The sequence below is a fragment of the Garra rufa genome, chromosome 24, assembly GCF_049309525.1.
Source record: "Garra rufa chromosome 24, GarRuf1.0, whole genome shotgun sequence".
Lineage (NCBI taxonomy): Eukaryota > Metazoa > Chordata > Actinopteri > Cypriniformes > Cyprinidae > Garra > Garra rufa.
The window spans coordinates 1927759-1954146 of NC_133384.1; the positions used below are offsets into that span (position 1 = coordinate 1927759).

At 36.0% G+C, this 26388-nt stretch overlaps 1 protein-coding gene across 1 annotated transcript; it reads left to right on the plus strand.

The window, feature by feature from the left end:
* Window positions 1–230: 230 nt before the first annotated feature.
* Window positions 231–25997, plus strand: galnt11 (UDP-N-acetyl-alpha-D-galactosamine:polypeptide N-acetylgalactosaminyltransferase 11 (GalNAc-T11)). Its single transcript, XM_073830985.1, has 12 exons — window positions 231–323; window positions 2873–3160; window positions 4894–5017; window positions 5311–5477; window positions 7400–7525; window positions 8849–9089; window positions 9725–9842; window positions 14279–14431; window positions 19892–20107; window positions 21573–21677; window positions 23442–23579; window positions 24997–25997. Exons 2-12 carry the CDS (start codon window positions 2911–2913, stop codon window positions 25126–25128), a joined length of 1770 nt encoding a protein of 589 aa, XP_073687086.1. The 5' UTR covers window positions 231–323; window positions 2873–2910; the 3' UTR covers window positions 25129–25997.
* The last annotated feature ends 391 nt before the right edge of the window (window positions 25998–26388 follow it).

Consider the following 26388-nt stretch of genomic DNA (forward strand, 5'->3'; position numbering starts at 1 on the left):
CGATTGTATTCTTTTGTGACTATATGTCAACAGCATGTTGATGATACATAGGGTGCATTTTAGTAAGCTAATTTAACTAATTGAAACTTTTTAAAATCATCTAGAATAGGTGATGAGGGAGTCATCTCATAGTAGTCTCTGTTTAACGTAGAGAGAGCACAGCAGTCAACATTGTGCAGGTGGTGCCATTGTGAATCTCGACCAGCAGGCGGCAATAGAGTCAGTCAGGCGCAGCGGCACCGCTTCTCATCACCAGCGAGTAACGGACAGTAGCACTGAGAGCAGGAGAGGAATGGAGCTGTGAAAGACCTCTTCATCAGCGAGTGAGTCACTGGACCACATTGACATTATAACCACAGATTAAACGTTTTAGAGAGGTTTAGATAAGTGCCAGGTTACAGTACAGCAAGTGTTGTTTATTTTGTGCAGCTAGCGAGTTAGGTCGTAGCTCATAATGCCTGCGTCCTAGTGAGCCGCCTACATAGCCTACATCATGTTTGGGCGTCTGAGGAGCTTTACAAACCAGCAGGGATTTTTGTGCGTTCCGAGTAAGCAGTATTTAGGGCACCATCGGCGCTATTTATAAACCTCTTTGAGGCTCTTTCGTTTTTGAGATACAACCTGTGATTCTTTGACGTTTGTTGTGTGGTAAAGGTCATCTGATGATATCGTATTCAAAATGGTCTGGATGGGTAGCTGACTAGTTTGTGGAGACAGTCTGTGATGTTGTCTGTATACTGTAGGCAGCTCATAAGTTTGAGACTAAGCCCACTATTCGGGTTTGCGTGTCTGATGTTAAAAAAAAGCTTATGGGTGAATTATTTCTGTCTGTCATAACTTGTTCGTAAAAGAACAGAATTCTGGATAGTTAACAAACATGCCAACGCTTATCTTAAGGATATACACCAACGAAATGCCCTAAAAACTTAACTTGACTTGAATTTAATTAATTTCCTAGCTGATTAGTTTTTAGACTTGGCGCAGTCCTGTTTTGGAGAGATTGTTTAACAGTGCATATGACTGAAAAAAAATTATGCACAATATTTAATTACAATTGTTTGCTAGATTTTGGACTACAACTCTTATGATGACTTCTGGTTCTATTCCAAATCATCTAACATTCACCTAAGTGTGCATGTTTATCAGATGATGGTAATCTGAAAATGGCCAAAAATCAGCTGATCAAATAGTCTGCCCTATCTATTGGTCTTTCATTAGTTAAATTAGACTAGCATAAATCCTTGCATTTATGTGATGTCAGTTGTACCACACAGCGAGGTTATTTATTATTTAATGTTGTGTGCTGGCTTTTAGGACCCAAGCATAAATTAAACATTCACAAGAGCTGTGCTGTAATTCCATATGATTGCATTCACTGGTTTCAGATTTCGGATGGGTTCTCATATTATTGAGGCCGCTGGATGTCTGTATGGGTTTTTAAGACTGACACGTGTCTCTGTCATTCCTGTGATGCAATGCAATGAGACTAAACTAAACAATAAATTGATTTATTTTTACTCAGATTTGTTGTCTGATGTGTTACGGTTTAAAATGTTGTGCAATGTGCATGTTAATGATTGACCAGTGCATGCTTTTGAAATAGGCCTACATAATTTTCTTTATACCAAAAAAAGCATTGTCTCAAACTTTTTTCTTCCCCGCTTTTTAATTACTGAGGGTCAGTGTTACTGTAGTATGTAAGTATTTAAATGGGAGTCTGATTTGTGTTTTGCTATTAGGATTTTAAAATTGACACTGGATGATTTATAAAGTAAATGGTTATTATTAGATATTTTAGAGAAGAAAGGTACTTGTCATTTGACTTTCTCTTTTTGCTTGAAACTTGATGGTTTCTTGGATGGATTCTGATTATTCACAAATGAATGATGAATCTCTCATTAGTGCCAAACAGCATCACATTATAAAACACTGGTTTCCACAAAACTATTAAAGGAGTAGTTCACTTTCAGAACAAAAATGTACAGATAATGTACTCACCCCCTTGTCATCCAAGATGTTCATATCTTTTTCTTTCTTCAGTTTTTTGAGGAAAACATTTCCGGATTTCTCCTCCAATATAATGGACTTCTATGGTGCCCCCGACTTCCAAAAATGCAGTTTAAATGCAGCTTCAAAGGGCTCCAAATGATTCCAGCCGAGGAAGAAGGGTCTTATCTAGCGAAACGATCGGTTATTTTAACATTTACAATTTATATACTTTTTAATCTTCACACAGAGCTAGACAAGACGAGCATTTGAGGTTAAAAAGTATATACATTTTTTTTTTTTTTTTTTTGCTAGATAAGACCCTTTTTTCCTCGGCTGTGATCGTTTAGAACCATTTGAAGCTGCATTTTAGAAGTTCAAAATTGGGGGCACCATAGAAGTCCATTATTTAGAGAGAAATCCTGAAATGTTTTCCTCAAAAAACATAATTTCCTTACGACTCAAGAAAGAAAGACATGAGCATCTTGGATGTCAAGGGGGTGAATACATTATCTGTAAATTTTTGTTCTGAAAGTGAACTACTCCTTTAAACAGTTCAACTGTTTTTAACATTTATAATGACAAGAAATGTTTCTTGAGCACCAAATCAGCATATAATGATTTTTGAAGGATCATGTTAAAGTTTAGGTAACATCTTTCACGTTATTATTCTTTTTACTGTATTTTTGATCGAAGAAGTGCAGCCTTGGTGAGAAAGAGATTTTTTTTTTTTAATTCTGTTGATCCCAAACATTTGAATACCAGTGTACTGCAGTGTACAATGCAGATTGCCACCATGTCTGTCCAAACCATCTGATATCCACAAAGGATTTCCCATTATATTTAACTTTTGCCTAATTTCTTAACTCTCAATGTTGTCTTCCAGGGGCCTGATAATGGCCAGCCAAGGATGCTAGCATTACCATGGGCAGCGTCACTCTGCGCTACTTTTGCTATGGTTGCCTTTTCACCTCCGTGACCTGGTCGATTCTACTCTTCCTATATTTCAACCTCAGCCAGGAAAGCCGTTTGCCCTTCAAAAATGTGCCCATCCAGGGGCAGCACCGCTTTCAGCCTCGTTTTACCCGTGGCCCGGCGATCCATCGCAAAGATGGCAGTCAAGTCAAAGGGAAAGGACACGAGGCTCTCAAGCCGGACCTTTCTCCAGAGCTGGGTTAGTGAACCTTTTTTGATTTGAAATTTGTTTTGTTTATAGACATATCGTGAGGTGTAGAGGTCTGCTCCAGATTTTATATTGGATATCAAGTAGCACAGTAGTATTGTTGTTGACATTGGTTATATGCTTTTAACATCCAAAAATAATGGTACAATGGTTTTTTTAATTATTATTTAATTTATTTATTTTTTATATAAAAAAACTAAATTTTATATATTTAAATTATATTTATTTAAAAATACATAATTTTATTTTTTATTATCTATATCTATACAGAATGCAGTTTCACCTTTTTCATCTAGATCAAACTTTTAAAAAAATCCTTGCAACATTAGAAAAATAAAAAAAATAAACATCAAATCAAGAAAAAAAAAATTTGGACCAAAAATAGTTTGTCCAAGGTGCCATATAAGCTACAATATCTGTTGCAAATAAAATTTGACAATTTAAAAAGTTACTAACCTTTGCATGCAGCAGTTAGTATCACCCGTGGTCCTCCTCTGTGATATTATTTTCTCGTCACATGATCTTATATATTAACAAAATTGCGCCTTGAAATGGTGGTTACACCATGTTGACACTTTGAATTTGACTTGACTCGACACACATAATTCCCCAAATTAATTATAATATTCAGAACAATGGTGCTCCATTTACTTTTATTTACTATTAAATAGTACTAATGTAAGATTATGCCAAACCAGCTGGTCTGGTGTTTTATTGAGAATTTCACCTTTTTAAAACCAGATCAGTTATTTGGTACAAAGTTTTTACGGTTACACCACATTGACATTTTTTGCAATCATCCCCCTAATATTTTCTCAAAATGAATTAAAACTAGACAATTTTGACCTGGTCCACAAAAAATAGAATGTATGCAATTATGTTGCACATTTATTTTGAAATTTTAACCCTTTTAAATTTAATTAAACCATATGGACACACAAAAATAGTGTCACGTCATTGACCCAATTAATGAAATCTAAATAATATTTTGTATTTGTTACTGGATTTAAAGAATGAGGGAATGTCCATGCTGCCATGTGTCTAATTTTGGTTAGCCTCTACCACAATATGAATTTGCGCCAAAGTATTATAAAGTGAGATTGGCTGCTTAGCCTAACCTTTGACGTCAACAGCAGATGATGTGGAAAGTGTTCTCTCATCCTTGATGATCTGTTTGTCAGCTATCCTAAATAAACATGGCTATTCGATTTTTATTATTTGCATTTTCATAATTTTTTTGGGTTGCGACCCACCACTAGTCTAAATCTTCCAGCATTACTGTCAGCGAGTGAGGAAAAAGAGCCAGTGCTGCTCATTTACAGTAATGAGCTCTACTGGTGTCAAGCTGACATCTTTCTATGTGCTTTCTAGAATAATTTGTGTTTTGACAGTTTGTCACAGGTAATTAGAAAAGTCTGTTTGGCTAAGATGGAATTGCTTGAAAAAAGTTTTCATAACAGGGATGAAAAATAGAGTTGAATACAATTGGCTATTCACTGTGACTGTAATATGATTTTTGTAGGCAGTGAGGCAGGTTTTGGAACAGCGTGTGTTGCCATGACAACACACTTACTACCTATATTATGTTCTGAAACTGAATCAATCCACCAGTTTGAAAGATTTTTTACTAGACCACTAAATCCTCTGAAAAGCAGCTTTCTTTTAAGAAGTAGCCACAGAGTAATAAGTCAGTGTTTTAGGAGTGTCCTGATTTCGGATTTCAGGAATGATTTTTAACAAGCAAGACCAAGAGGTACGAGATATGGGCTATCATAAGCACGCTTTCAACGTTCTCATCAGTAACCGGCTTGGCTACCACCGAGATGTCCCTGACACCAGGAATGACAAGTACGAACATCTATCTGTGTACTAACCACTTGCTAAAATCATTATACTGTTAACTGTTTTTGAAAATGTATGTGACCCTTTCCCTCCCCCTCTCTATGATGGTGAGTAAAAAATTATAGAATGTTCGTTTTCAGGTAAACCATTATTTAAGACCTAGAGAAATGAGCATTTTATGAGGTCAAGGTGCACACGGTTTTGTGTAAAACATGCCATATTGTATGAAAGGAGGTGAAGGGACATGTGATTTGGTGTGATACTCCTGTAAATCATCACATGAATACTGTTCCCAACAGATGCAGAGACCGAAACTATCCCGTGGCCTTGCCCACAGCCAGCATAGTGATCTGCTTCTACAATGAGGCGTTCTCTGCCCTTCTTCGGACCGTTCACAGTGTGCTGGATCGCACACCAAACTACCTGCTCCATGAGATCATACTGGTGGACGACCACAGTGAACTGGGCAAGCTGCTTTACTTCTCTAAACATCTCAAGTCGTTTCTTCTCATTTTGGTTCACTGAAGCAAAACATGATAAATAATTGACAAGTTGGAACTGTCCTAATGTCCTAAACCTTAGTGAGCTACCTCACTGTCAAGAAACTCGACTAGCGCTCATGATCTCCTTACACAAGCGACTCAACTAACACTCATTTAGCACGTTTGCATGTTCCAAAGGTGAAGACTTGATTCACTTATAAACGTAAAACCCATAACACTGGAAGTGGGAGAAAATTTAATGACATTCTGAGTGTCAATATTATATTTACATTTTTAAAGTTTTGGTAAAATAGACTTAAATTCAAAGCAAGTCTGTGAAAGGATGGAATATACTGTAGAATTAGGTCAACACTCAATTAACTGTCCAAGAAAAGAATATAACTGCGCAAAGCACTGAAGACAAAAAAGTGTGTAAGAGACCTTAATATATCACTGTTTGTAGGGCTGCAACAATTAATTGAACGATGTTATGAGGCGCGTTTAGTCAATGAAGCCGGTACTTTGATTAGTAGTAAATCCCCATCACGTGCGTTCAGCTGGAGCGGCAATTCAAACACCCCGCCGTAAATCACTGACAAGCCACGCCAAATCGCGCTCAAAATCGAATTCGATTTTTAGCGCAATTTGGTGTGGCTTGTCAGTGATTTAAGGCTGTGTGTATTAACTGCCGCTCCAGCTGAACACACGTGTTCTGGTTGAATAAAAGTAACTTTAAAACTCTATTTTAAAGGAACACTCCACTTTTTTTGGAAATAGGCTCATCTATGCTAAAAGTGATATCGCCAAGATAGGAAAACGGCTGAACGGATTTCAAAACGGTAAAACTCAACTTATTAACTCCGGGGGAGTTGGAGAATGAGCCTATTTCCAAAAAAAGTGGAGTGTTCCTTTAACTTACTATGACTCATCTGTTTCAGTTATATTAAGCCTAAAAGTTCTGCATAAATAAGGGCGTGGCCACTTGGGAGACAGGTGGATCGCCGCTGCTGTCACCACTGTTGTGCTAGGTGGGCATGGTTTCAGTAACCAGCTCCACCCACGTCCCGCATTATTGTCCATTTTTGATTATCCTTGAGTGACGCGCAGTGACGCGATTCCAAGATGGCGACGGCTGACTACTGCCCACTTTGAGCTTCAAAAATGTTCTTCAGAAACTTACGGGTGACGTCACGGACATTACGTCCATATTTTTTACAGTCTATGATCTTAGTACACAATGTAACTACAGAAGTCAAGTTTTAAATAGGAAACATATCGAAACTCTTTGGTCATTTTTGAGCGAGATGCTAACGGTCTAATCAGATTCAATTATCTATGCTAAGCTATGCTAAAAGTGCTACCGCCAGACCCGGATATCTGCTGAATGGATTCGAAAACGGTAAAACTCAACTGCTTAACTCTAGGGGAGTTGAAAAATTAGCCTATTTTTTAAAATAGTGGAGTGTTTCTTTAAGAGTTGGGGGGCAGCCATGGCCTAAAGTCGGACTTGTAACCCAAAGGTTGCAGGTTCGAGTCTCAGGTCCGGCAGGGATTGTAGGTCGGGGGAGTAAATTACCAGCACTCTCTCCACCCTCAATTCCACGACTGAGGTGAGTCCCTTGAGCAACACACTGAACTCCCAACTGCTCCCCGGGCGCTGCAGCGATAGCAATATGGCTGCCCACTGCTCCGGGTCCGTGTTCACGGTGTGTGTATGTGTTCACTACTGTGTGTGTGCACTTGGATGGGTTAAATGCGGAGCACAAATTCCGAGTATGGGTCACATACTTGGCCTCACGTCACGTCCTTTCACGTCACGTCCTTTCCTTTAAAAAAAAAAAGAAATGAAGAAAGCTAAAAAAGGGTCGCTGGATGTTTGACTGATGTTACTTTGTATGTCTGACAGATGATTTGAAGGAAGACTTGGATTCTTACATACAGCAGCACCTGCAGAAGAAGGTGAAGCTAGTTCGTAATGAGAAGAGGGAGGGGCTGATCCGTGGAAGGATGATTGGGGCATCGCATGCTACAGGTCTGACCTGGCTTCACAAAAACTAAATTCCAAACTAAGATTTTTGTTCATCTTCAAAACATACCAATAAAAAATATTTTGAGGAAGTCTTAACATTATAATCTGTATTAAAAGCTTGTGCAACCTAAATTTTGACACTTTAAACAGCTGTTTAATCCAAGACTTTGACATAATATGATAAACAGAACACTGATGTGCATACATAAACCACATAAAATATGATCAACGGAAGCTCAGCTGTACCTCATTGGTTCTCACGTGTAAAGCATGCAAGTTTGAGCTTTATTTGATTTTGTGGTTTACCTATTTTGTAGTACATTATTATTATTGCAATACTAATGTCTTTCTTTAATGAATTGTTTAATTTACACTACAACTCAAAAGTTTCTTAAACTAAGATTTTTTATGTTTCTAAATAAGTCTCCGATGCATTTATTTGATCTAAAGTACAGCAAAAACAGTAAAGTTTTGAAACATTTTTACTATTTAAAAGAACTGCTTTCTATTTAATATAAATTAAAATGTTATTTATCCCTGTAATTTTAAATGTTTTAGTATCATTACTCCAGTCACATGATCCTTCAGAAATCATTCTAATATTCTGATTTTCTGCTCAATACACTTATACTTATTATTATTATGTTGAAAACCACTGAGTAGAATTTCAGGTTTCTTTAGAGAAGTAGAAAGTGTAGAAGAATAGCATTTATCTAAAATATTCCTTTGTAACATTATAAATGTCTTTATCATAACCTTTGATTAATTTAAAGCATATTTATAAAGCACAAAAAAGTATACTGACTCAAAAGCTTGTTACAAAAGCTTTTTTTTTTTCAGATAAATGCTAATCTTTGGATCTTTCTATTAATCAAAGAATCCTGAAAAAAAAACTGTTTTAAATATTGCTGATAATAAATTTTTTTCCCCTTGAATAGCAAAAATGATTTTTTTTAAATGATTTCTGAAGGATCAGTAATGATCAGTAATGAATTTGTAATGAATGATTTTGGTTGGATCACAGAAATAAATAGCTATTTTTTTTAAATATATTTAAATAGAAAACAGTTTTTTTAAACAGTAAAAAAATTTCAGATTTTTACAGTTTTGTTGTACTTTGGATCGAATAAATTCTGGCTTGGTGAGCAGAAGAGACTTCTTTAAAAAGCATTAAAAATCTTACTGTTCAAAAACTTTAGAAGTGTATATATAATTGAATAAATTAATAGTTTCTCTGCATTATTATTATTATTATTATTATTATTGTTGTTGTTATTACAACTATATACTCTTCAGTAAGACCGTCTTCATCTCTTTTTCTTTCAGGTGAGGTGTTGGTGTTTCTGGACAGTCACTGTGAGGTGAATGAGGCATGGCTCCAGCCTCTGCTCACACCCATCAAAGAGGACAGAAAAACCGTGGTTTGTCCAGTCATCGACATCATCAGCGCAGACACACTAGTATACAGCCCTTCTCCTATCGTGCGGGGGGGATTCAACTGGGGCTTGCACTTTAAATGGGATCCAGTGCCCATGTCTGAACTCAACAGCCCTGATGGATCCATCAGGTATTTCCTAATGCTAAGATGAAAACGTTCTGCACAATTTTCCATTTTGCAAAGAAATGTTATAATATTTTGCTTTGAGTTTATTAAGTACCAAATATACATGGGGTAACAAAACAACATATTCTATTTGTGACATTGCAATATCGTTTTTTTGACACTGCACACCCCTATGTAACACTGTACCGTGCACACTGCTGCATATCCAGTCCCTGAAGCTGCTTTCATGGACAGGGAAGAGGGCCAACACTTTAACCCTGGAGTCATAGACTGTCCTGTTTGGAATCAGTCCTGCCAAATGGATTCTTGGCACAGAATTTGAACCGCAGAGTTGTCTGCCCTTTCGCCCTTTCATGTACATGACCAGTCGTAATGTTTAGACACTTCTACTCGTTCTCTTTCATTACTATTTTGCAGATTTTAAAATAATAGAGATGCCAAATCAAAGTATGGGACTTATTTAGTGACCGAAATATTAAGTTTTGTACAAAAACAATTATATCTGTCTTGCATATGCCTTTAGATTATTGGTGTTTTACTATCATGTAAAAAAAACATCCAATTTGTTCATAATTTTGCTGGTAGTGCAAACAGCCCGACTGTGGTGAATTGTGATATGACTCTATGTTTCTCTGCAGGTCTCCCACGATGGCAGGTGGGCTGTTTGCCATGGACAGGAATTATTTTTACGAGCTTGGTCAGTATGACCGCGGCATGGACATCTGGGGTGGAGAGAACTTGGAAATCTCTTTCCGGGTAAATGGATTGTGTGTACATTAAGATACATTGTTTGATCTTTTTTTCTTTTTTTTTTTTTTTAGTCCAGGGTTCCTAGACAGGGGTTTACTAACCCCTGGGGGTTCATGAGGGAACAGCAAGAGATGATGAAAAGTTAATAATTATTAAAACTGAATGTAACATTTAAAAAAATAGTGCTGCACAATTAAATGTTGATTATCAAAATCAAAGGCTGCAATATAATTAAATAAAGCCCGGCGTACACTGTGCGATTTTGGCCACGATTTGGCCATCTGAGACTCATTTTGAAAATCCTAAAAGATTTCTATAATCCTAGGCTAAAATCTGTAGTGTTTGATCGTTAGTTTAACATGTTCACTGATAGCTGATTAATGGCTGTTGCAATCAAATTTTACCTCCAGCAAAATTCTGGCAGTGTCAGAAGTTTTGGCGCACAGTCCTGCAGTGTGACTTCTCCTACAAAGAACGCCAAACTGTCTTCATTTTTCAAGACGAGTCATGATCAGAATTAATGCTAGAAATTTATTCTATCCACATAATATCCGGCACTCCTGTCCTTCGCTCACACAATTCATCTAATATATTTCCTTTGCTATGATAAACACTGGTTGCACCGCTGTTTTCATGTGGGTATGTAGTGCTGCTTACACAAAATTCTTCTTAAATATGCCGGTATTGCCACCGTTTATATACTTTTCATTAGAGGTCGACCGATGTATCGGTTTTGCCGATTAATCGGCACCGATAGTTGATTGGCCGACCTATCGTTTATCGGCAAAAACCCTCGCCGATATTTTTTCCGGGTTGCGTTCTTTGCTGAAGCGGCTCACGCTCCGCTGTCATAGAGTATGAGAGGTTAAGCCCCAGACCAATATTTAATGTCAGGATTGTTACCATATATTTGTATTGATTTATATCCAGCTGTTCATATTCTTAGGCAGCAAAGTTGCAGATTTAAAGACGTGACATGAGAAAGCAAACTGTTCATTCAGCCGACAGAATCCTGCCGAGTCACAGCGGCGCCATAGTTTTACAGATTACAGATCTGTCCCAAATCATTGTTAATGTTCATAAAGACTTGACCCTGGGCTGGAAGATTGAGCAAAATATATTTTTTATTTCTGTAGCTCTAATAATGTCTGTATGCTTCATATAGAGCTATAATTTCATGTTTTAGCCTTTTCGTCAGGCAGCGGAAGCATGGTAGTTACGCACTTTATTTTACAATGCCATTTTCCTGTTCTTTTATTTTAATAACTGATCAACAAAAATATCTATTAAAAATTAAGATAAAAATTATACAAAACGAATTTCGTTTAAGAAGGGATTTTCCACAAATAAAAACGTACAAAGTGGTCAAAAATTGTGTCTGACCCTCTCAAATTCTCCCGGCGTATTGCCGTCCAATTCATACCACGTCCTTTATGACATTTACAAATTACACAAACTTCTCTGTAATTAATATATTAACCTGAAACAAAACAAATAATATTTAAACAAATGTAAAACAGAAAAGAAATTGTTTCTGAAATGGCTGCAATTGACGATATAGATCGCACTTTCTCTTTCCGTTTGATCTGTTCTTTAATCTAACCTTTGCCGCTTTTTTTTTATCATTCTTGAAGTAAACATTTGCCCATTTGGTGATTAAATAAACTGTTTTAGATTTCTGCTTGAACTACACAACGTGTCCTGTGTGTGTTGGATACCTGCAAGTTATCCGTTAACACAGCGCTGCACTTTTGTCCGGTTTCATTAAGGGTGGGTAAAAAAAAAAAAAAAGGATTCTCGGATGCATCGCAATCCTCTCTTCAATGAGCGTGTGTTTTCCTTGCAAATGGCACGTGTGCGCGCTAGAGACGCGGCGGGCTTCATTGCACAGGATTTGCACTGTGAGCTACATGTGCATTGTTTGACAGTGTGAACTTTCAACCGCAGATTTTTACTTTACATATGCCTTCATTTCTGCCGTTTGTAATGCAGTACTATTAGATGCACAAAACTCGCGCACTGACAGACTTTCACTTGTGCTTTGGGTTTGTTCGTCCTAAAAAGCTCGATTGCGGATGCGGTTAAATGCACTTGCATTTTTCGAATACTTTTATACGAAACTTATGTACAGTAGCCTACAGTCAGTTATGTTTTTAGAGCAGGACAAAACATTTGATATATCGAAGTAGATCTGTGCATTCGTTTTAATGCAGCCTGTTAAAGAAGCTACTGTCTACGATCTCATCAGTAATAATCAAATGATAAAGAAAAAAGAACACTTATTTTAAATAAGTAATTGTTTAAAAAAGTAGCCAAATCAATTAGATATAAAATGTAAATGAAAATTTAGCCATGTGCAGTAATATTGAAAACTGAGAATGTGACGCATGGTTATATTTAGTTGATATTGAAAATTTTAATTAAACTGAATTTTAATTTAAGATGGCAGTAGGCCTAAAGAGATTCCAAATATAAACAAAAAGGCATAAAACCTGCAATTTTACATATTGTTAAAATATAAAGATTCACACCCCTTTACAATGAGCCCATTTGTAACATCAACTAAGATTGATGAAAGCTGTAGAATAGAAGTATTGTTCCTTGTTAGAGTCTGTTAATTTCAACATTTTCTGTAATATTGTTAAATTTTGAAGTTTATTTTGTTAACATTAATGAACTATGAAATAACTTTAATGATCAATATATAATTAATATTAATATTTGTATTTATTTACAAAGTATGGTTTAGTATTTTTTTTTTTAAATAGTAGATTACTATTTTAGTTGCCGTTCAGTATCCATTTTCAAAAACTATCGGTTAATTAATCGGTATCGGCCAGTGTGGTCCAACCTAGCTATCGGTATCGGTAAAAACCAATATCGGTCGACCTCTACTTTTCATAATAACCAACATTTCAGCCCCGCAATGTAATGCAGCTTGCAGCCTCTCAGCGGTTATAGGTTGATAATAACTGATATCCCACAGTGTGACATGATCAGCATGTTCGCACAGTCTGACAAGTACAATCCTAAAGGAAAAAATCACACAAGTGTGCGCTTGGCTTAACTCCATCTCAGCAAGTGCTGTGAATTTAACATGCATTTGGAAATGCTGCTTGTAAATTTGTATCGAAGCCTTTAATATTAGTTGGTTCTTGTAAAGGGTGCACTCAAGTGTGAACAGTAGTGTCTTTGTTATTTGTAGTAGCTATATAAAATGTAATTTAATATAAAATGTCTCATCACATTTCAACTATTGAAACAAAATGCAGCAAAAGGAGTAGATATTTTGTTTACCTGCAAGTCAACCAATATAACCAATAGAAAACTATGAAAGCAAATGTGTCATTACATTTATTGAAATTCTCCTCAGGGTGTATTTTAAAGGTGCCATAGAATGCATTGATACAATATTTTAAATTGTTCTCTGATATCTATATAGAAGGTATTTGGCATAAGAAAATTCATAATATTTGGCAAAAATTTGGCAGAAATGGTTTTACAGGTCCATTTACACCCCTAGGATTTGTCCCTAGAATGAAATGGTCTGTTATTACCTTATTTGGAAGGTTCATGAATAATAATGATAAGCTCTGCTCTGATTGGCCATTTCACATAGGGGCTCATTTCAGTAGCTTGCACATGGAGGAAAATATATATTTAATCACGGAGCTCGAAACGCTATTAATATGCAGCTCATTGAAACTGCCGTTTTGAATGCGTGATCATTTTACTTTCGCTTTTGTGCTCTGTGTAACGTTATACTACAGCAGTAGTACTTACCACATAAGTTTAGATACTTGTTAGTGATGCTCAGGATCTGTAAATCATTCGCCATCGTCCACGCAGTCATCTCTCCGTTTCTGTGGTAAGTTAAATCTTATGTAATGCAATGTAACAGGCTACCGCTAACAGTAAGCTAACCATGTCCCTTCAGTGGCTTGTCTTATTCTATTAGAATGCCTTATTTGTTTTCCTTGCCTTTCTGAGTTACAGACACCAACCATCCCTGCACGTAACATCTCCTGCACAACCTGGAACATAACATTTATTTCCGTGATCTGCCATTTTCACTATTGTCCTAGCTTTATTTTTTCACAATAGCCTAGCTGCAGAACTTCTGATGATTCGGCTATGCAAATGTTGGGGGCGTAACTATTAACTATTTTTCAGTGGTCTTTTGCAAACAGCAGATTTATGTAAGAAAGAGGAAACAATGGTGTTTGAGACTCATGGTATGTCATGTCCATGTACAGAACTGTTATTATTCAACTATGCCAAGGTAAATACAGTTTTCCATTCTATGGCACCTTTAAGTAAACATTTCACTTTTAAGAGGTTTGGCTGACGAATAAGTTTGGGAACCCTTGGTTTATAAATTTTTATTTAATCTTGGTAACCAAAAATATCCTCACTTGGTTTAAAATATTTGTTTCCATCAGATTTGGATGTGTGGAGGCCAGTTACTGATCGTTCCCTGCTCCAGGGTGGGGCACATCTTCCGCAAGCGCCGACCCTATGGGTCACCTGGAGGTCAGGATACAATGGCCCACAATTCCCTGCGTTTGGCCCATGTCTGGATGGATGACTATAAGGTGGAGATCAATAACATAATACTTTTATAAAAATAACAATAAAATATTATGCATGTTGCAAATGGTACTTATTAACTGTTCTTTCTTTTAGCATTTGTATGCAAGAGAGATTGTAATATTTGAAGCTTAGCACCAGTGTGCAAGGGAATCTGTTTCCTGGAAGAACAGCCAGTTATACATCATTGTCTGAATGAGTGGACATTTCATGATAGTTGCTTAGGTTTTTTAGTCAATATTGTAGTTTTATTTTATTTTTTGAGCCAGGTCTCATTAAGGATTGACATTTTTTTTTTCTTTAAAAAAAAACTTATTTGTGGTCTAGAGGACAAATTGCTGAAAGTCAGAGGCAGTCTCCAAATTTTGGGCAGTCGGAAATTGACTGATTTCTCTGTAACCATTTACAAATCTGGAAAGTGTGTGACACATAGTGTTTTATAATAGTTGTATAGTGTGTTCCAGCCCTAAATTTGTGGTTTTCACTGACAATCTCTTTTAGAGTATGAAGTGTGACCTTTTATTGTAAAAACAGATAAGAGCAGGTATTACATGGTTTTTTGCTTTAAGAGAAATTAGCATGTACACCCTGACCCTGATTCTTTAAGGTCACTCAATAAATTGATTGTTTTTGTCGGGTTTGACATTGACAGCTGTGGTGCTGTCGTTCACTGCTGTTGGCAACACGTGCAGTGCGGTTCATTGCATGATGGAGATGTGTGAAATTCTTCATGCGTTTTTGAATTTTACAGCTGCGTCCATCCTGCAGAACTTCAAAGGCTTGTCATAATTGGCTCCTCGTCTAAGAGATAATTGCCCCAGTTAGAGGAGAACGTAATTACCTGTGTTAGACACATTAATGCTCTGCTTCAACTGGTTATTCTCAAGATTCTGTTTAACAGTGTCAGCTACTTTCTCAGCAATATTGGTTTAGTCTTTTTCTGTTGCTCTTTTTTTTTTTTGCTTCAGTGATGTGTAAATACTGTTGAGTTATTTTCCAGCCAGTGTGGGAGTTTTTATTTTTCGCTATGCTGTTTGCATGTCCTTTTTACTTGATGGTACTTCATTATGAATAACTCTGACATCAGTTCAAGTACACATAATGTAACACTTGAGTTCTTAACAGTTACACCATGTCGGTTCACTCATTTCATTGCAGTGTATTCTAGAATTTGCTATACTTATTGTATATGATGCATAAATTAGTGTATCAAGCAAAACTGTGACTAGCTGTTGGAACAGGCTTGACACTGGGATGACACCTATGATGCCTAAAAATGATGTCTAGGTGGGTGACTGACTAGTTTTTGGACAGGAGTTAAACTGTCTGTTCCGAGCGCATATGCCAACTATTTCCCCTGGTGGTAATAGCTTACAATTGGTGATCAGCTCAACTGCAATCTTTAGAGGCAGTGATGCACTGCCTCTTATAGGGTTCGTACAAGGTGTTTAAAGTGCTTGAAGTACTTGATTTTAACTTAAGAATTTGAATTTGAAATAAGTGTTTCACGGATTCATGGAATTCAAAAAAACACTCTTTTTGCTTATTTCAGTTATTATTAGAAACCAATCAAGCTAAGCAAGTAGTACTGACAGTGTCATGAAAAACAAGGCTGAAGATGTGAAAAGAAGGAACAGATGAATCAAATCATTTACAACCAAGTCATTTAAGCTGGAACTGCTCTAATTGATTCAAACTCGTGACTTCAATCATTCATTTGAAGCGATTCACTAGCAAAAAGCAGGCTAAATTAAAAGAGCCATTCATTTTCAAATTTTGACATTGCTTGTAACGGTTTTAAAAAGCACATAGTGATGGGTGAAATGGAGATTTACGAAACGCCGAATCATGTAAAACCATTGCATCACAAAATCAGGGGCGCCGCTAAGGGGGGGTAAGTTAGGACAATTAAGGGCCCACACACTTTAGGGGCCCCCAGAGATCTGCTTTAGTGTGGTAGGGGGGGCCCAACTTCATATTTTGTCATAGGGCCAAAAATTGCGAGCGGCGCCCATGCACAAAATTATTAACTATTTCAAATTGCTCCAATCGGATTGCTTTGTTTCGGATTATTTAATTTAGGTCGGGACTTCTGAGTGTAACGCAAATCATTTGATTTAGATCAGAGTGGGCTGATGAATCACAGCGATTTGAATGATTTAATTTTAAATAACACAAAATTCACAATACATGGTTTGAAGCATATTTCAGAGAGTGGATTGTGAATCATTTGATTCAGGTTGTGATTTTGGTGCGGGTTCATTAATAATCATTTGTTTCAGATGAGGATTTCATAGCTATTTTGCAAATGTTTTTTTTTTTTTTATTCTTAAACAGTTGAAAACATCAAACCATTAATGCAGTATGGTTACCAAAAAAAGTATACACAAATCCAAATCCCTTAGTATATAATAGTTATAGTAAAAGTGTAGTCACTTTTTTTGTCTTTTTTTTTTATGAGTACATTTTTAATTATCTATTTCTCAAGGAAGACCTTGTTCAATAAGCGAGACCTCTGATTGAAGTCCTTGCAAATAAAAAAAAGTAGTGCTTGAAAAGTCCTTGAAAGTCCTGGAATTTCATTTTACAGTATCTGTATGTAACCTGCTCTTAGTTCTTGTGGGAATTTTAAAAAATAACAATAAAACTAAGAACTGAAATACAAAAAGACTGTCATGTCAACATACATCAGAGAAGCATGAATATTGACCTAAAGTTACAGTATGTCACAAAAGTGAGTACACCCCTTTCATTTCAGCAACCATTTTAGTATTTAGTCTTCTGAAGGGACAATACTATAGAAATGAAACTTGGATACATTTTAGAGTAGTCAATGTGCAGCTTGTATAGCAGTATAGATTTACTTTCCTCTAAGAATAACTCAACATACAGCCATTATTGTCAAAATAGCTGGCAACAAAAGTGAGTACACTCTAAGTGATAACAGCAGTATGTTGTTTAACCATGCAAAGCCGCATGTCCTATTCATCATGTTTATGTTTGTGTTTGCTTGAGAGAACCATACAAAGTTGTGTATCTTGTATTAGAGCAGTTAAAATTAGGTGCTTTAAGTACAATTCTCTCACACTGACCACTGGATGTTCAACATGGCAAAGAACTCTCTGAGGATTTGTGAATTAGAATTGTTGCTCTCCACAAAGATGGCCAAGGCTATTAGAGGTTCAGTAGTCTCGCGTAGCCAGACCGAAAATAAAAGCGACACTCGTGTGTTTTGGTAATCCGATCAAATTCAACTAATCAGATCACGACTTCGACATTCCTGAAGTGTTTCCAGTTAAGTGTACCATATGCATCAGACGTTTAGCCGTGGGTGTGACGTCTGAGGCTGAGACTAGAGGTTCAGTAACACCCTGAAACCGAGTTACACTACAGTGGTCAGGGTCATACATAGTTTTCCAAGATGGGTTCCATTCGGAAAAGGCCTTGCAAGAGTCAATCAACGAAGTTGAGCACTCATTCTGTGCGTCAGGTGCAGAACCTGCCTTCAAAAAAAAAAGGATGCATGAATGCTGCCAGCATTGCTTTAAATGTTGCAGAAGTAGAAGGTCAGCTTGTCAGTGCTTAGACTGTGTGCCGCACACTGCAACAAATCGGTTAGCATAGGCGTCGTCCTAGAAGGAAGCCTCATCTGAAGCTGACTCACAAACAGTTTGCTGAAGACAACCTGTCCAAGAGCATGAATTACTGGAACCGTGTCCTGTGGTCTGATGACACTATAAGATAAACTTGTTTGGCTCAGATAGTGTCCAGCATGTGTGGCGATGCCCTGGTGAGGAGTACAAAGAAAATTTGCGTTTTGCCTATAGTCAAGCAATGGTGGTGGTAGCATCATGTTCTGGGGCTGCATGAGTGCTGCTGGAATTGGGGAGCTGCAGTTCATTGAGGAAAACATGGATTCTATTATGTACTCTACATTCTGAAGCAGAACTTGATGCCTTCCCTCCAGAAACTAGGCCAAACGGCAGTTTTCCAACATGATAACGACCCCAAACACACCAACAAGATGACAACTGCCTTGCTGAGGAAACTGAAGGTGATGTGGGGTGGCCAAGTATGTCTCCAGACCTGAACCCTATTAAGCACCTATGGGGCATCCTCAAGCGTAAGGTGGAGAACCACCATGTGTCTAACGTCCAGCAGTTAGGAGTGGAAGAGAATCCCAGCAACAACCTGTGCAGCTCTGGTTAATTCCATGCCCAGGGTGATTAAGGCAGTGCTTAAACAGTATATTGACACTTTGGACAAGTTCACTTAAGGTGTACTTACTTTTGTTGCCAGCTATGATGATTAATTTTCAGGGGACAATAAATTTATACTGCTACACAAGCTGCACATTGACTACTCTAAAATGTATCCAAGTATCATTTCTATAGTATTGTCGCTTGAGAAGATATACTAAAATGATTGCTGAAATGCTGTTTTGTGACATGTATGTGGCAATGAAATGCCTCACAATTCGTTTTGTGGATGTACAGTACAGTTTCTCAGTACAATACACTTTCTCAGTGCATCTCTAATGTTCAACAGCTGTGTAGAAGTGCAGTTTTGTACTTTGCACATCGCCCTTTCTGAAGTATGTAAGCAGGGATTTTAAAATATTAGTTTGCCCACAAATTAAAATTGTCTGAAAATGTACTCACCCTCAGGCTATCCGAGATGTAGATGAGTTTGTTTCTTTGCCCGGAACAGATTTGGAGAATTTTACAGCTTTACATTGCTTACTCACCAATAGATCCTCTGCAGTGAATGGGTTCCATCAGAATGATAAAAACATCACAATCCACAAGTAATCCACACGACTCCAGTCTATCATTCACATCTTGTGAAGAGAAGAATGTGTGTTTGTAATAAATCCATCATTACTATGCTTTTAACTTCAAACCATTGCAGGAGAGAAATATGCACACATCAAGCACTATGTAGAGTTAAAATAATCCAAAACAGGTCTACACAATTATGTCGGTGGAATTTTAATGTGACAGGACAACGGTCTTTTTCCACTGGAGAAAGCATTAACGGCATTTTGAAGTAAGAACATCTTAATGATGGATTTGTTTCATACAAACAACGAGCTTTTAATGTCACAAAACGTTAATTTTTAGTCTAGATGAGTGTGGATTACTGTAATGTTTGAACTCTTGACAGCACCCATTCAGTTTACCGCAAGTAATGCTAAATATCCAAATGTTTTCCCACAAGGAACTCCTCTGCCTCTTGGATGACCTAAGAAAAAGTACAATTTACAAATTGTTTTTTGTTTTATCTATTCCTTAAATACTTGCTTGAGTATGGAGTCGACTGCAACAGTCAATGTGAACACACCTTTTCACTTGTGATGTTGTGTTGTCCTTGCAAATGCTTTTATAGTGGAATTGAATCATTAACTAAACATTTCTATTGCATATGTGTGTGTGTGTGTGTGTGTGTGTGTGTGTGTACATCAGGAGCAGTACTTTGCCTTGCGCCCAGAGCTGAGGAACCGTGACTATGGTGACATCAGCGAGCGGGTCGCTATTCGGAAGCGGCTGCAGTGTCAATCCTTCAAATGGTACCTGGACAATATCTACCCTGAAATGCAGGTGTCCTCCCCACACAAGCCTCAGCAGCCTGTCTTTATCAACAAGGGTTTGAAGAGACCCAAAGTCCTGCAGCGGGGTCGGGTAAGACCTCACATTGACTCTAATGTTTACCATTTCCTATAACTCTGCTGGTCAATAAAGAACTGCATGAATCTTCAGCTGTTGTTGTCTAGGTTTGACTCTCACAACATACAAACACCTACTATATTCTAAGTGAAAGAAGTGAATTCAGGGCCATGTGAAATGAACTGACAGCTTTCTGTGTAAACAGCAGAGGGCAGTAGAGCAGCTCTTGAACAGTACCTGGTCAGCCGATTTATTAAGTCCACTGCTGGTTTGCATTATTTTTGCACTACATTAGCGTCATGCAAAAGAAGATTTAGAATATCGCCTGGGTTTTGTATTTTTCTAAGCCTAAAGCAATCATCATAAACTGGTAAGTGGTGTTTTAAGTATTGCTCTATGCAAGTAACCAAATTACAGAAATATGTCAACTTGAAATGTTCCTGGTCATATTGTAAGCCATTGCACATGTTATGCTCTCTCTTTTCAGCTTTTCAGTCACAAATCTCTTTTATTTTTTGACCTGTTTTTTCAATACACCACTTTTCATGCTCCAATCAGCATTTGTAAATCTGAGATGAGACTTTTAAAACATTACTTATTTATACAGAAATCAGTCATTTAGTTATCACATTATTAATTCATATCAAAATTTGGTACCTATCATATAAATTAATTAGGGGTGCTCCGATCAGGATTTTTGAGGCCGATCACAGGAAGCAGTATCTGCCAATGTATCACCGATGCAGACCTTTCTGTAGAATTATTTATAGTGAAACTCCAATCAGGATTTTTAGGCATTTAATCAGTTTTTTTAATTTGAGGGGTGGAGCGGAGCATTTTTAGAATTTTTTCAAAAATATATATTTATCTCACTGAAATGTTTGATCATGCAGTGCTTTTTTTTTTTGTGCAATTATTGCACAATATCTTAAACACAGCACAATCCTGATTTTCACAAACACATTTGTCCATTGTTTTGATTTCAAATCCAAACATTGTTATTGAAAATGCAGTAATACAGTACAGTTAATCTTTAATAGACGAGTTTAAACACTATAACTATAAGCAATACATTATTCATGTTTTTTACTTTTGCATTTACTTCTAGATTTATATATTAAGTTGCTCAAGCAAGTGGCAAAACATTTAAACTGCTTATGTTACCACAAACATTTTAAATGAAAAATTACTATTGACAGAAACAGTCAGTTCTACTGCCTTTCTTTTGCATTTAAATCTTTATTGCAAGCAATCCTGTTGTTAATAAAGAATTTTGTTTTCCTATCTCCACGAGTGTTATATATTATTGCCTTGTTTATCTAAAAATGCTCTTTTCCTTTAAACCTAGACAAAAACTGATCGTGATTGGTAGCGGATCGGAGCACCCCAAAATAAATTTCAGTAATATGTTTCCGCAGTCCGTAGGAGTTCTTCAAATAGACTTTTCCCAAAAATAATGTGTTTGTGTGTTTTCTTTTAGCTGCGTAATCTGCTGGCTGACAAGTGTCTGGTGGCACAAGGACGGCCCAGTCAGAAAGGGGGCGCAGTGGTGGTGAGAGACTGTGACCCTCAGGACCCTGAGCAGGTCAGTTCATCAGACTACTGTCATTCTGTGTTAATTATAGGGAGCTATTAAGTGAATTTTGTTGATAATTTGTTTCTTTTTTTAAACCTGATTTATTTCTTATCAGTATTCATTCCTTGTTTATGTTTGAAAAATGTACTGCCTTTCAAAAGTTTGGGGTCATTAATAATTTTACTCAGGAATGACACATTAAATTGATCAAAAGTAACATTAAAGGGATTTATTTTTCAAAGATTTATATTTAAAAAAAAAAAAAATCTTTTGAGCTTTGTATTCATCAGAGAATCCTGGGTGGAAAAAAATCCACAAAAATATTAAGCTGCACAACAGTTTTTTTTTTTTTTTTTTTTTTTTTTTACGTTGTTAATAAGTAGTGTTGTCAAAAGTAGTGTGTTAACACAGGTGATTAATTTTTCCAGTTTACCGGTGTTAAAGATATTCAAAGCAGTAAACGCAGGGACCAGGCTAGGGTTGACCACTCACAACTTCTAATATTAAAAATGGTTAAGGACATGAATTAATCTTATTGAAATTATTTCTGAATGAACATGTGACACTGAGGACTGAAGTAATTCCACTCTGCCATCATTTATATATATATATATATATTTAGTTAATATTAAAAAAAATAATTTAGAAATAAATCTTTCACAATATCACTTTTTTCTATGATTTTAATTAAATAAATGCACACACATTTTGTTGCTGTAGTTTGAAAGCTGTTTTTCTCAGCTAAAAAACTGATCCTTGTTATATGCTATAGACTAATGTAAGCAAAATGTAGGTAATTTTACTGTTTAACAAGTCTGAAAAGAAACGGGTTGAAATGGATCATTGTATCTAAAGATACAGTCAAACCAAAATTTATTTAGACACCTTCAACATTTCTCACATTATCACAGTTAAACTGTGTCAGAAAAAAATATCTTGATAATGTCAGATAACTGTGATAGAAAGGTATGTAATGAATTAGGTTTGTAATGTAATAGCTGTCAGCTGTTAAATGTAAGTACAAAAATTAGATAATACCAATTTAAGTCAACCAATTACCAAGCAATGCTTAATTTTGTTCAGTCTGTTGTGTAAAAAGGTCATATGTGACCCTGGACCACAAAACCAGTCATAAGGTAAAATTTTACAAAACTGAGATGTTTACAACATGTGAAAGCTCAATAAATAAGCTTTCTATTGATGTATGGTTTGTTAGGATAGAACAATATTTGGCCGAGATACATCTATTTGAAAATCTGGAATTTGAGGGTGCAAAAAAATCTAAATACTGAGAAAATCACCTTTAAAGTTGTCCAAATTAAGTTCTTAACAATGCATATTACTAATCAAAAATTACATTTTGACATATTTATAGTAGAAATTTGACAAAAAATCTTAATGGAACATGATCTTTACTTAATTTCCTAATGAGTTTTGGCATAAAAGAAAAATCAATCATTTTGACCCATACAATGTATTTTTGGCTATTGCTACAAATATACCCCAGCGACTTAAGACTGGTTTTGTGGTCCAGGGTCACATATTAGCAATTAAAGAAAAAACACTTAAGCAAAGCATGGTCAGGTCAAAGTGAATAATATTTGGTCCTAAATCAGTTTTACTATTAGTAGTCCATTGTATGAAGAATTTTTGGGTATAATATGTCACAGTTTACTTTATTTGACTGCATCTGAAGAACACATTTTAAGTTTTAGGATTAGTACCTTGTAGGTATATTGTAATTTATCTGTGTTTTTGTGTGTTGTTTTACAGGAATGGGCCTATGATGAGGAGCATGAGTTAATTCTAGCAGGGCTGCTGTGTTTGGACATGTCTGAGATTCGTTCTTCCGACCCGCCACGCCTCATGAAGTGTCACGGCTCAGGTGGATCTCAGCAGTGGACACTGGGGGTAAGAAATTATCCCATTACTGTCTTGTACCTCATGTATCCCCTGTACACTAGAGCTACAACTACCAGCTGTTTTGATTGAAATAATCTGTTAATTATTTAGTTGAATAAACAGATATTTAAAGCCAAATTTGTTTTTAGTAATATGCTAATTGAAAGCTATAAAGATGTAAATTCATTCAGTTGAGGTTAAAAGTTGAAATACACCTTGCAGAATCTTCAAAATGTTAATTATTTTACCAAAATAAGAGGAACCATACAAAATGCATGTTATTTTTGTATTTAGTACTGACCTGAATACGATTTCACAAAAAATGTTTACGTATATATATTCCACAAGAGAAAATAATTGTTGAATTTATAAAAATGACCCTGTTCAAAAGTTTACATACACTTGTATGTAAACTCATTCTTAATACTGTGTTCTTACTTGAATGATCCACAGTTGTTGTTTTTTCATGAGTCGCTTCTTTGTCCTGAACACAATTTTTATTTTTATTTTTTCCGAATTTTTGTGTTTGAACCCTTTCCAACAATTAATGTATTTTTTTTTATGATCCATCTTTTCACACTGAGGACAATTGAGGGACTCGTATGCAACTATTACAAAAGGTTCAAACACTCACTGATGCTCTAGAAAGAGAAACAATGCATTAAGAGCCGGGGAGTGAAAACTTTTTGAATTTAAAGATCAGATTAAATGTAACTTATTTTGTCTTTTGGGAAACATGTATTTTCTGAGCTTTTGAAGGGCAGTACTAAATAAAATAAAATAAAAAGATATTTAGGCAAAATACGAAAAATGTACACATCTTCATTTGTGCAAAAGTTTACACTCCTTAATGTTTTGTTTCCTTCTGAAGCATCAGTAAGTGTTTGAAACTTTTGTAATAGTTGTATATGAGTCCCTCATTTGTTCTCAGTGTGAAAAGATGGATTTCAAAATCATACAGTCATAATTAGAGTTAAAATACACAAAAATGCTGAAAAACCAACAAATTTGTGGAACCTGAAGGATTTTTCGGAAGAATAGCAGGCAGTTTAACCGTTCAGGACAAACAAGGGACACATGAACAACTATTACTAAAGAATAAAAACAGCTGTGGATCATTCAGGTAACAATATAGAATTAAGAATCAAGTGTGTAAACTTTTGAACAGGATCATTTTTATAAATGCAACTATTATTTTCCCTCTTTTATGTGAAGTATCTTATTATGCTTTTTGTATGATCCATCTTATTTTGGTAAAATATTGAACATTTTGCAAATACATTGACCAAAATGTGCACTTTATGCTTACTGTATATCCCTCAGTTGTTTAGCTCTGTTTAGCTGCCCAATTATGTGCTCCGCTTCAAATGCCATGTGTAATTAAATGAACAAAATAAGTGTAAATAATGTATTTTTGTTCTCTCAGAAAAATAACTGGCTGTACCAGGTGTCAGTGGGCCAGTGTTTGGCTGTGGCCGACCCTCTCAGTATCAAAGGATATGTTACCATGGCAATCTGTGATGATTCCCGTTCCCAGCAGTGGCAGTTAGAGGGTTGAGGACCCTGGAAGTGTAAGGAACAGCTATAGCCCCCCTCTGGCTGGGGATTGAACTGCACCGTCGCAGTGCTGTCAGCTCAGAAATGGACAACAGACCCTTGGCAGTCCAGATCGCTGTGACTGAGGGCCTGCAGTGAGAAGGAGCTCAACTTTCAGTTTCAGCCTTGGTCTGAAGCTTTCTTGACCCATATTCTTTACTCAGAAACAACTATTTTTAGAGAGTATTTTAAAAATCGTGTTTATTCAAGTATTTGTAAGTTTTAATAATTTTAATTTGCTCTTGAAATGTAAACGATTTGCACAGAAAAACCTTTTTCAATTTTCAATGTATTACAGATGTTAGATGTTAATGAATATAATCATAGTCTGATCGATTTTAAGTTCAACATTTTTAATTATGAATGCATTATTTCTTAGCATTACTTAATTGTATTTGCGTTTTTTTCAATCAAGCCTGTGATTTAGAATTCCTTCGTTTGATTTTATTTGATTTTCATGATCACTGGATTTACCTTGACCTTAATAAACTGAAAACCTATTGGGTCGTTTTATAATGGAGTAGTATTTCTTATTATTGCTGGTATTTCAATATAGATAAGATGAGATCAGTAGAACATCTTAATTAATAAAACCAATCAGTATTGGTAAGCTACTTTACTACAGTTAGTATTAAAACAAGAGGCTTGGAAAAGATGGACAGACAGTGTTTTTCAACTCCATTTTGGACTGACTCTGAAAGCTTCGAATATGTTTTGTCTTTTCATGGATAAAGGTACAAATATTTGAATGTCCAATGTGAATGTAAACTGCACTTATTGTAATTTTGTACATGAAATTGCAAATACAATTATATAAAAATATAACTTTCACTGGCTTTTTTTTTTTTTACTCAAATTGTTTTTGTAGAGTCATCTGAATGGTATGGAAGCACATTTCCGCTACTGAATAAAAAATGAAAAAGGTAATTGCGACTTTTTATCTCACAATTGACTTTTTTTCATGGAATTGTGAAATAAATGCGCAATTTGCAATTGCAAAATTTTGACCTTTTTTCTCGCAAAAAAGCGGGTTTGTATCTTGCAATTTTGACTTTTTCTCTCAGAGTTGTGTGATGTAAACTTGTGAGTTAGAAAGTTCAATTTTGAGGGGGAAAAAGACATATGTTTTAAGAATTGGGAATTTATATCTCACAATTCTGACTTTACTCGCAATTGCAAAAAAAGTCACTATTCTGAGAAAGTCACAATTGCAAGATATAAA